Genomic DNA, 12,288 nt, shown 5'->3' on the forward strand with positions numbered 1-12,288 from the left:
AGCTGGCAGCTGAGGAAGGTACATCAAAAAGGTGCAAGACAAGTGGCAGAATTGACCTTTAAAGCATTGGGAATGACTTCCGAAGCAGCGAATATACACGCAGACAGTGACCCAAGCCAGGAATCGAACCCGGGCCCCTGGCACTGTGAGGCAGCAATGCTAACCAGTGTGCCACCGTGCCACGCCCTCACCTGTGCCTTGTGTTTTCAGCCTGATGAAAGCTAGTATCTCACAAAGTCCCTCTCTGATACATGCCAAAGGGATTCTTTTTGGTCCTTCAATCCTTTAAATGATCACACACCTTTGCTAACCTAATCTCAGTGTGCCAACCAGGAGATTAGCATCTGTTGATATTGGATAGCAGGCTAGCAATAGCTTTTGAAAAATAAAATCATATCATATTTTAATTAAAGGTTTTTTCTTCCCCCTCAGTTTCAGCTCTACTGATTTTGAAATTCTAACTTTCTCTCTTTTTTTACTAACTGCACAGTTGTGTTGTCATACTCAGAGTTGCCCCACCCAAAGCTGCATGACAGGACAGCCCAGGAAAAAAACACCAATCACTTCTCAGAGACAGGGGTAGTGCACACAGACAGATGCGAGCAGGAGTTTGAAAGGCTTTCCAGGGAGTGCTGTGAATTGTTGGAAAACAACACCTAGTCTTACTTCTGCAGGTACGTTTCTCTTACTGCCCCATATGTCAAAAGATATTTTTAAATGTATTCGAACTAACTAGACAAAGAAGCTCATTGTGAATGCTGGAACATGAATTTGCAGGGGGAAAATAAATCACAGCCCAACTTGGAGCTTTGAGGGTTCTTTTGCTGAAAAGCATGAAACAGCTTTGTTGTTAATTGTTCTTAATTGGAAGAAATAAACCTGGGTTATTTGTTTAAGTCGGGGTACATGGCAAATTTTTTGATTCAACACTCCATACGTAAACTCAAAGAGCTGGAGCAGTTTGTGTTGTTGGATTGCAGTGGAACACTACGTGTCACAGGAGCCAATTCTGTACTTGCTCACTCTTTCCAAATAACCTCTTTCTGTGCTTTTGAAAGATCGAACATGAAAGCAGGAGAATCTTGTGCATGTTAGATGTTCTAAATTGTGTCTACGAAATGTGAATGGAATGATTAGAATCATTAAAATCATTATCTCCATTAAAAAGTGAATGTGTTTTGCACACTTTTGTTGTTGAGATCGGAACTGCAGCATAGAAAAGTTACACCACAGAGGGAGGCCATTCAGCCCATCGTGTCTGCACCTAGCTCACCTTTATAAAGCTATGAGAATGAATTACCATCAATCCAATTAAGCTTGCGGTTGAATTCAGAATCCTGTCATTTGAGATAAAGATTAAGTAGTAAAAAATTTCTGCTCTATCACAGAAATTGCTGCCTATTCTGATATCAGTTATCATAGCTAGTTCTGCCTTGAGGGATTTCTTTGCGCAATAACCAATCATGTCAACAGTTTAGAAGTTCTAAAGTTTGTTTATTAGTGTCACAGGTAGGCTTGTGGTAACAAGGAAATGAAGTTATTGTGAAAATCCCCTTGTCGCCACTCTCTGGTGCCTGTTTGGGTACACTGAGGGAGAATTTAGCATGGCGAATGCACCTAACCAGCATCTCTTTTAGACATCCAGAATAGTGCGCCCACATGAAATCTCGGATCCTTTTGTCCTAGATCCTGACTAATGGCTCCCCCTTAGGCACACCAAAACTGGAATCCAGTTAAATGACCAGATTTTTGATAAAGGCATAAAAGAAATGACTATTAAAGAAATCAAGCCTTGTCCTATGTCGGAGGATAGAGCAAATTGAGAGACGGAATGCAGGAAACTGCCAGAGGACAAGCAGAGGCTGAGGGAAGGGCACGTATGTGGCAAATGCAGTTCAAAATGAGAGAACCTACTCTGAAAAAAAGAACAGGAAATGAAAATCTAACTTAAATGGAGAAGAAAAAAGAGATGTAAATCTAGGGGGAGAGAAAGCAGACATCACAAAGCAGGCAGTTCAGAAAGTCAGTAGGGATGATGAATTTAATAGTCAGAGGAACAGACAGAATTGCCTGCAGTCACAGAGATGACTATAGGATGTTATCCTGCCTTCCTGGTCCCAGGGTCAAGGACATCATTGAGTAGCTGCAGAACATTCTGAAGGCAAGAGAATGAACAGCCAGAGATTATGGTCCCTATTGGTAACACTGACCTAGGTAGAAAAGGGATGAAGTCCTGGGTATAGATTGTGGAGAACTAGGAAACATAAAATAAGCAGGATCTCAAGCTTAGCTAATTTTTTGAATATGTCCTGTGGTCATGCACTGGTGATTACAGAATGTAGGGGTAATGCAGAGAAATGTGAGGGTGGAGAGAAGGTGTAGCAAGGAGGGCTTTAGGGGTGGTGCCCTGTGCAGGCAGACAAATTGCATTTAGCATTATTAGAATCAATACCTTATATATGCAGAGGTACATGTGCCAGTGGTATTGGAAATGTTTAAATTAGCTTGGCAATGTAGATTCAGACAGGAGGGAAGCAAAGCAGGAACTTATAGGAGGAAAATTGATAAGTGAATGTGAAGAAGAGGAAACAAAGGCTAAAAAATAGACAAAGAGGTCTGGCAGTGTCTGACAGTGTGTACTTTGTGCATGGAGTCTATGAATAAGGCAGACACTTGGAAGTGTTATATCATAGCCATTATTGAGTCATGGCTTAAAACAAAGCAAAAATGACAGCTCAACATTGCTGGTTACACAGTTTACAGATGGGAGAAATAGAAATTAAAAACAGAGTACGGTTGCAATATTGGATAAAGGAAATCACAACAGCAAGAAGGAGTGAAATGCCAGAAATCTTATCAAATGAGGCCACAAAAGTTGAAACTAAAGAAAAGGGCAAATGCATTGCTGGGAGTATACTATAGACCTCCCCCCACCACCACCTGAAAGTTCAGAACAAGCATGTCCCTACAAAGAAAAAGAATGGGACTCCAGAATCTAGAAGTCCCTTGATTTCAAGAAGCACACAGTATATAAGGCAAAGAAAGGAAGGTTTATGGCACATACCATGAGCTTAAAACTGCAGAAATTAAAAAATAGTACAGAAAGTGTCAGGGTAAAATTGCAAAGCAAATTGGGAAAACAAAAGGTGGATGTGGCAAAATATCAGTCAGCAAAATCAAGGAGAAGCCAAAATTTGTCATAAATACCTAAAAAGCAAATGGATAATTATGGAAAGAGACCAAAAAGGTAACCAGTCAGTGGAGATGGAGGATGTGGGCATGTTCAACATGAATCATTTGCTTCTTCACAAAAGGGGGAAATGATGCAAGTAATGTTCTTCGTGAGGAGGGTGAAATTTTGTTTGGGATAATTATGGTAAGGAAGGAGATATTAAGGGGTCTTGTTTCAACTGAGATAGTTAAATCTCCAAGCCCAGATAAAATCTACCTCAAGTTGTTACAAGAAGCAAAAGGAGAAAAGAAAAGACACTCCTGCCATTTTTTTAACCCTCTTAGCTAAATGTGGAATCCTGGGAAGATTGTAGCACCATCAGTGTTACATCAGTACTTAAAAATGGAGAAAGGAATTGACAGATTAATTACTGAACAGTCAGCTTAACTCCGGAGCTAGGAAAATTATTGGAAAAAATTCTGACTACTAATCATCATTTAGAAAGGCATGGATTAATCAAGGTTAGTTGATATGGATTTGTTAGGGGAAGATTGTGCCTAACTAACCCAAATATTTTGGTAATGTTTCAAGGAGGATCAATGATAATTATACATATCAGGTAGTCCACATAGATTTTAGTGAGATTTTTGACGAAGATCCACATGGCAAACTGTTCAGAAAAATAAAAGCCCATGACATTCCAAGGACAAGTAACCTGTTGGGTTTTTAATCATAGAATCCCTATAGTGTGGGAGGAGGCCATTTGGCGCATTTGGTATTGACTCAATGGTAGGAAGTGAAGCAGAATGTTCATTGGGTGTTTTGAGGTTTTTTCCAATAGGGTTTGCAAAGCCCATGTTTTGCCCCAAGCTTTTCCTGGTACATATCAATGATTTAAATGTAGGTTTCACGATTAAGACATTTGCAGATGATCCAAAGTTAGTCATATAGTTGATAGGAAGAAAGCTGTAGACTATTAGTTGGAAGATTTCAATGAACGGGGTAGGTGGGCAGAGAAGTGACAAATTCTGCATCTTTGATGCAGAAGCAGTAGCAGTTAAAAAAACTTCTTTGAAATGTCTGTTGATTTGCAATAGTTGCTTAAGAATGTTCAAAAAGAACTTTTAAGAGTTTACATCAGTTGTAAGGAGATAAATCCTGAGCCATCAGTGCTTAAAATGGACCAAGGTAGAACTTACAAATAACCTACAGCCAGGCTGGCAATGCCTCAGAAAAACAAATTACCAGGATGTTGCTTAGTATGGAGGACATTAGCTATGAGCAGAGGTTGGAGAAACTTCATTTGCTCTCACTGGAACGACAGAGGTTGAGGGGTGACCTGTTAGAAGTCTACAAGATTATGAGGGGCATAGATAGAGTGGATAGTCAGAAGCTTTATCCCCAAGGTGGAAGAGTCATTTACCAGGGGGCAGATGTTTCAGGTGCAAGGGATAAGGTTTAAAGGAGATTTATGAGGCAAATTCTTTTACACAAAGGGTGGTGGGTGCCTGGAACTTGCTGCCGGGGGAGATAGTGGAAGCAGATACGATAGTGACTTTTTAGGGGCATCTTGACAAATACATGAATAGGATGGGAATAGAGGAATATGGTCCCTGGAAGGGTAGGGGGTTTTAGTTCAGTTGGGCAGCATGGTCGGTGAGGGTTGGAGGGCCAAAAGGCCTGTTCCTATGCTGCAATTTTCTTTGTTCCTTGTTCTTTGTACTCAGACTGTGGGCACACTGTGGGCAGCTATTGCATACCTTTGGTTTCAAAAGTCACTATTTTAATAGAAATCAAGGACACACCAGAATCAATCATAGTGCCAGGCGTTCTGATCATTACATTTCCTCCTTATGTAATATTTAACAATTTTTTTTCCCCAATTGCTTTTGTTCCTTATTGAACACATTTGATTGGAATTCCACCACACAGTGCTCCCAGCCAGAGCTTTTTCCATTGGGCAACATTTTCTGTTTCCTGTAGTAAAGTCAGTTTTTAAAATAGTTAATCTACCACCAATTTCAAGAAGCGTAGCCTTCTTTTAAATTATCACATGTAGAACATTATTCAATGATTTCTGAGAATCCAAGGGATAGACCTCCTCGAAAATGCCTCAAAGAATTGCTGCTGATTAACAAGGCAGCCCATATAGTCTAAATGCATAGTGATTCATAGAACCCCTACAGTGTGGAAAGAGGCCATTGGCCCATTGAGTTTGTACCAAACATAATCGCACCCAAGCCCTATTCACATAACCCCAATTACTTGCCCTGCTAATCCCCCTAACATCAGGATCAACTTAGCATGGCCAATCCACCTAACCCACACATCTTTGGATTGTGGGAGGAAACTGGAGCACCCGGAGGAAACCCACACAGTTACAAGGAGAAAGTGTAAATGCCACACAGTCGGTGACCGAGGCTGGAATTGAACGTGGGTCTCTGACGCTGTAAGGCATCAGTGCTGACCACTGTGCCAATGTGCCGCTCCATTTTTCGAATGGGCTTCAAGTTCTTGTGATGGCATCCTACACAATGTCCTTAGGAATTTATTCTGACTATAATGCTGCTCAATGCATTTACTGAGATTTGTGTTTCACTCACTAGGGTAGATCTGGGGTTTTGAAGTCAATGGAAGTAAAAATCAGGACAGCAGGGACCTGGGTTACTGGTTTGCCATCCCTCATTTTACACTCTTGTGCAGTCAAAATCTTTCCATGCAGCCATTGATGAAGTTCCTATGTCAGGATATCAGATCATGAAGCTAGGCTAGACTCCAACAATTTTGTATTTTGGATTTAGTGTCAGGAGAAGATGTTTCAGGCCTGATTCTACTGACAAATAGGAAGGTTTTTATCAAAACAAACTTCATTTAACAACGTAGTTTAATTATAACAAATAAATTAGCTTAACCATTAGCAATTGATCAATAGTTAATCATGACATGATACAAATCGTAACTGCTAACCTATCGCTATGATTTCCAATCAAGCAATATTTATCTTATAGACTCAAACCCCTCTTTAAAATTAGTTAATAAAACACAGGCATACTTGCTTTGACTTAAGTTACCGGGCTCGGAGCTTTCAGAAAGCCTTTGGAAAGAGAGAGACAGGGAGAAACTTCTTTCTTTTGGCAGCCCAGGACCAACTGCTTATATTTTGAAATGAAAATGAAACAATTTCTTTTCTGCAAGTTTAGCTCCTCCCATTAACCTCATGACTCTGTTTCTGTCAATCAACCCAGTCTAAAATCCCAAGAGAACTCAAATAAACATTGGAGTACAATGTTAGCAAGTGTGAGGTTATCCACTTTGGCAGAAATAATAGTAGGAGGGATTACTATTTAAAGGGCGAAAAGCTGCAACATGCTACGGTGCAGAGGGACCTGGGTGTCCTTGTGCACAAGTTGCAAAAACCCAGTCTGCAGGTGCAGCAGGTGATCAAGAAGGCAAATGGAATGCTGGCCTTTATAGCGAGGGGGATAGAATATAAAAGCAAGGAGGTCTTGCTGCAACTGTACAGGGCACTGGTGAGGCCACAGCTGGAGTAGTGTGTGCAGTTTTGGTCGCCGCACTTGCACAAGGGTATTTTGGCCTTGGAGGGAGTGCAGAGGAGGTTCACTAGGCTGATATCGGAGATGAGGGGGTTGGACTATGAAGAGAGACTAAATATACTGGGTCTGTACTCGTTGGAGTTTAGAAGGATGAGGGGGGATCTTATAGAGATGTATAAGATAATGAAAGGGATGGATAGGGTAGAGGTAGAGAGATTCTTCCCACTTAGAAAGGATAGCAGGACTAGAGGGCACAGCCTCAAAGTAAGTGGGGGAGGCAGTTGAGATCGGAGTTGAGGAGGAACTTCTTCACTCAAAGGGTGGTGAATCTCTGGAATTCTCTGCCCGTTGAAGTGGTGGAGGCTACCTCGCTGAATATATTTAAGTCACGGGTAGATAGATTTTTGACAGACAAGGGAATTAAGGGTTATGGGGAGAAAGCGGGAAAGTGGAACTGATCCATTTCAGATCAGCCATGATCTTATTGAATGGCGGGGCAGGCTTGAAGGGCTGGATGGCCTACTCCTGCAACTATTTCTTATGTTCTTATGTAAACAAAAGGTCCATAAGCTCCACAAAGTAACACATCTGTAACTAAAATCAGTTAATAGCCTGTGTTCTTAGCATCTGCTTTATGTTTGACCAGACAAGTCAACTCTTGTGTCAAAACATTGCCTCTTAAAGAAGCCCCACTTTAAACATAAAATATATCAAAATAGCATAGTATCATCACACCTACAAATACTGCCTCTTTAATTCCTGACAATTCAATTTGACCGAAATGCCTTGTGGACATTTAGGCCATTTCCTGCAGTGAAATACTTCCAATGGAGAACAGTGCTCCCAGGAAGTCCATCTTGGGAAATGTCAAGAGAGTAGCCAATAATTTTCTGTTTGTTAGCCTTAATGGAGAAGAAATCATTGGTAGCACACCGGCAACACACTCAACCACTACTATTTGAAAGGAGAAGAGTAGCAGATACCTGGGAGCACCACCACAATTCAACCCAGCATTGTTACGTCTTCCCAAGAATGTTGTTGATCAAACTCCTATCAGGACAACCCTGACCCCATTGATTGCTTGTCCTTCACATTACTTACTGCTCTCCCAAGGCAATGACAAATGAATTAGACCATTAACAAGACCATAAGACATAGGAGCAGAATTAGGCTACTCAGCCCATTGAGTCTGCTCCGCCATTCAATCATGGCTGATGTTTTTCTCATCCCCATTCTCTTGCCCTTTCTCTATAACCCCTGATCCTTTCATTAGTCAAGAACCTATCTATCTCTTTTTAAAGCCACTCACTAACCTGGCCTCCACAGCCTTCTGCGGCAAAGAGTTCCACAGATTCACCACTCTCTGGCTGAAGAAATTCCTCCTCATCTCTGTTTCGCAGGATCATTACTTTACTCTGAAGTTGTGTCTTCTGGTTCTATTTTTCCTACTAGTGGAAACATCCTTTCCATGTCCAATGGATGCAATCATTTTGAAGTATTGTTATTTTAAAGAAAATAACTTGTTTTGAAACCTCTTTATCTGTAATGGTTTAAAGTCGGTTCATATCCACTGATCCTTGAAAGTGTATTATTCTCTTTCAGATATTAGAGAAGACCTTCAGACACAATGAATTGGGCTTTCCTTCAAGGCCTACTCAGTGGGGTGAATAAGTACTCCACGGGGTTCGGCCGGATCTGGCTGTCAGTCCTCTTCCTTTTCCGAGTCATGGTCTACGTGGTGGCAGCCGAAAGAGTTTGGGGCGACGACCAAAAGGACTTTGAGTGCAATGTCAAGCAGCCTGGGTGTGAAAATGTCTGCTTCGACTACTACTTCCCTGTCTCCCACATCCGGCTGTGGGCTCTGCAACTCATATTTGTCTCCACTCCGTCCCTGCTGGTGGTCATGCATGTAGCTTACAGAGAAGAAAGGGAGAGGAAGAACAAGAAGAAACACGGGGAGACCTGTCACAATCTGTACAGTGACACAGGGAAGAAGATAGGTGGACTGTGGTGGACCTACGTTATCAGCCTTCTATTTAAAGCAGGGATTGATAGTGGCTTCCTGTACATACTCTACAGCATCTACGAGAACTTTGAATTACCTCGCCTTGTCAAGTGCCAGCTGGACCCTTGCCCCAACACCGTGGATTGCTTCATTGCCAGACCGACTGAGAAAACAATCTTCACTATTTTTATGGTTGTTACTTCAGCCTTGTGCGTTCTTATAAACGTCTGTGAGTTTACATACCTCGTAAGTAAGAGAATCGTGGCCTATTGCTGTGCTTCAAGGAGACGACAACGCTCAGACCAATCCACCAAGTCCTCAACTACCTTTTATGAGAAGCCATCCAACGCAGCCTTCAGTTCAGAAAATAAGTCATTCTCTGGAAACCAAGGCTCAAACGTTGTAATTCACTTGAATTCCTGAAATGTCCATTGGTAAGCAAGTCAAAAGTTACTTGCCTTTGAACCAATTCAACCTTGGCAAAGCGATTTCTTTCAAAGCACTTTTCTTCATCTAAGAGCTCAAATACCACTCTCCAGCTGAGACTATTTTTCATGAAGATAATCCTGTTTTGTTATAAAAAGTCTTCGTGTTATCCAGCTCATCTCCAGTTTCTGCTCCAAGAAGGACTGGCTTCTTATGTTACTAGCAGAATGTTTAATTAGCAGGTGGAGGGGCATCACTGATGTCAGATTAAATTCAATCTGCCATAATTTGTTTCCAATTTAACCGTTAAAGGATTTCAATAGCAGGGTTCATGAATAAAACCAAATTAATTTGGGCAGAGTAAGAGGAAGATTAAACAGATCTTAAATTTCAATAAAGGATATCAGATTTAGAGAAAAAGTTAGCAGTGAAGACTATATAACTGAAGTAAGAGATTTATGCCAAGCAATGACCACCTCCAGCTAGGAAGAATCCAACCAACTTGCCTTGGCTCAGTATTATTACCATCAGTGAACAATATTCTGGAGGGTCAGAAACTCACCTGGATTATTCACATAAATGCCACAGCAGGTCAAAAGTTGGATATTCTGTAACAAATGGCTTCCCACATCATTCCTCAAAGTCTTTCCACCATCTAGCAGCACACGTCAAAAAGTGTGACGGAATAAACTCCAATCCCCTGGATGTATACAAATCCAACTACAGTCAACTTATCACCATTTTGATCCCAATCTGCCTCATAGGTGTTGATTTTTATAAAACAGATCTTCATGGAAGCGTTGCGATAGTCTCTGAAATGTTTCCTTTGGCCACCACGTGAACAGGATCTTGTCACAATGTGTTAGCTCCAGGTAGATCTCCTATATGGGCAGTGTTGAGTTAGATATTTTGATTATACATGTCCCACCTATTTTAGCTGATGTGAGATTAGTGTAGTCTCTATAAATGGCAACACTGTGTCTTGGAGAATGCTCGTTTTGGTTCTACTGTGTTGTCACATGATTTGAAAGATTCCTCTAAGGACAGCATCGATTGTCTATCAGACAATTAAAGTTAATGTTCAGAGAACTGTGATTTGGGGGCAGGGAAGACTGAAAAGATTCAATTCCTCACTGACATGCTTTTTCAAGAGATTGATCAGCCATCAATATTGGGACCAAGAATAGTAAGACCCAATGATGGAAAAACCACCCTCCAAGACACAGACAGTATTAAAGCCTTTGAAAACTATCCAATCAGATCTCCATTGTGGGCCTGCATTTTCCAGAGAACTGTTCATAATGCACAAGTAGAAGTGAGCAAGATAATGATCCAGAGTGATAATGAACAGCCAGATGTAAAAAAAAATCAAATTTTCTGGTCCTGATAATATCCCTGGGAAAGTACTGAAACATGGAAGAGACATACTGATCTCTTAGATACATACCCTATTAGTGAAATTCTGACAACATGAAGACATTTCAAATGACCTTAGAGACACCATGATAATCATAACCTTCAAGAAAGGAGATAAAGTCAACTGTGACAATTGCAGGGTTGTAGCATTGCCCTCAAGTCCTGGTTTCTTTTGCTGATTGCAGAATAGGTCTTTCCAGCGTCCCAGTGTAGCTTCCAGCTAGAGGAACAGCTAATATGATCTTCACATCACACCAACATCAGGAAAAGAGCAGAGAGCAGTACATGGTTTTTGTATATGGCTTTCTTCAATCTCATGAAAGCAACTGACTCACCCTGCCTTTCAGAAGGCCCTACAGTGAGAGAGATCATAAAAAGATAATTTGACAGACATCGGTCTCCAACATGACAATATGCAACTAACAGCAATGGCTCGACAACAGATTCCTTCCTTGTCAAAACAGGCATTAAACATCAGTGTGTCATTGCACCAACACTAATCCCATTATTTCTTGCAGCAACACTGCAGTTTATTACTGACATGCTCGCCCCCAAATGTGGTAAAAACTGATTGCATTGATGGCAAACCCTTAACTTCAGTTGGCTGAAAGTCAAAACCAAGACAACAACCACTTCTCTATTAGAACTATGGTATGCACAAGTCAGTGCTTGCTCTGAAGAAGAACTACAACAAATACATCAACTGTGAGAGCATGGGATTTGCCCTGAACACTAGGAAGACCAAAGCCGTTTACCAACCCATATCCAATGTATGAAATCCAATGATTGATGGTGACATGCTTGGAAGTGTCCCTCATTTTCCATGTCTTGAAAGCTACCTGTCCCAAAAAGCTAACATTGATGAACATAAGAAATAGGAGCAGGAGTAGGCCATGTAGCCCTTCGAGCCCTTCGAAAAGCATATCCCAGCACTAGATGAGGGGAAATTACACGCTTGGGTTTTCAAGTATCATGTCAGGCCCAACACTAAACTATCTGGCAACGTTTCTTCCCAGGCTTCTCCACTGTGCTGAAACGTGGACAACTAATAGATGCCAAGAACGACAACATGAACATTGACTTCATGACATAACCCTGGAATGTTGGCAATCGCATCTGTCCAAGGTTTTCTGCATGAAAATAGTCAGAAAGTGAATATTATTTGAACAATTGAACATTAGCAGAGTCCTGCACTCAGGAACTTATGAATGATTATAAAGCACTCCTTGAATATTTCACGGTTCAACATCTGTATTCTGTCACTGGTATTTCTCCACATTCACTGGCATAGAATACCAACTCCACACCGCCATCCCCACCATGCTAAAGATTTGTAAGACAAGCCATCAGCAACTGGCCTGCATCAATCTGATTCAAATACTAAATTTTACATTTCTTTAACTGTGCCAAATTGCTTCCAGCTGCTGGTGTCAACTGTCACTGCAAATATCACATTGCTTATTTTTTCTCTATAATACTGCTTTACATTTGACTAGTCCTACACAATAACCCATTCTTTTTTTTAAGAATCTTGAGTGTTACCCCGAAACGCAAGTGAATTCTAGCACCCCACTCCCCTCCCCAACCCACCACATTCCAATAAGATGAATCAAATCTGCACAGTCCTCAAAAGTCTTCTTAGCTTGGTGCTGGGCCACGAGGGATATTTATTTCCCAAGTCAAAGCCATTACAGATGCAGGTGTGTGGTGCTATA

At 41.2% G+C, this 12,288-nt stretch overlaps 1 protein-coding gene across 1 annotated transcript; it reads left to right on the plus strand.

Moving 5' to 3' along the window:
- Window positions 1–580: 580 nt before the first annotated feature.
- LOC145357753 (gap junction beta-7 protein-like) lies at window positions 581–10,486 on the plus strand. The gene is made up of 2 exons (XM_080211213.1): window positions 581–674; window positions 8,329–10,486. Exon 2 carries the CDS (start codon window positions 8,354–8,356, stop codon window positions 9,152–9,154), a length of 801 nt encoding a protein of 266 aa, XP_080067339.1. The 5' UTR covers window positions 581–674; window positions 8,329–8,353; the 3' UTR covers window positions 9,155–10,486.
- The last annotated feature ends 1,802 nt before the right edge of the window (window positions 10,487–12,288 follow it).

The sequence above is a fragment of the Carcharhinus amblyrhynchos genome, chromosome 24 (genome assembly GCF_965287045.1).
Source record: "Carcharhinus amblyrhynchos chromosome 24, sCarAmb.v2.hapA, whole genome shotgun sequence".
In the NCBI taxonomy this organism is placed as follows: domain Eukaryota; kingdom Metazoa; phylum Chordata; class Chondrichthyes; order Carcharhiniformes; family Carcharhinidae; genus Carcharhinus; species Carcharhinus amblyrhynchos.

Coding starts and splice junctions, on each gene's coding strand:
- LOC145357753 (XM_080211213.1), top strand. CDS start 8,354: ATGAATTGGGCTTTCCTTCAAGGCCTACTCAGTGGGGTGAATAAGTAC.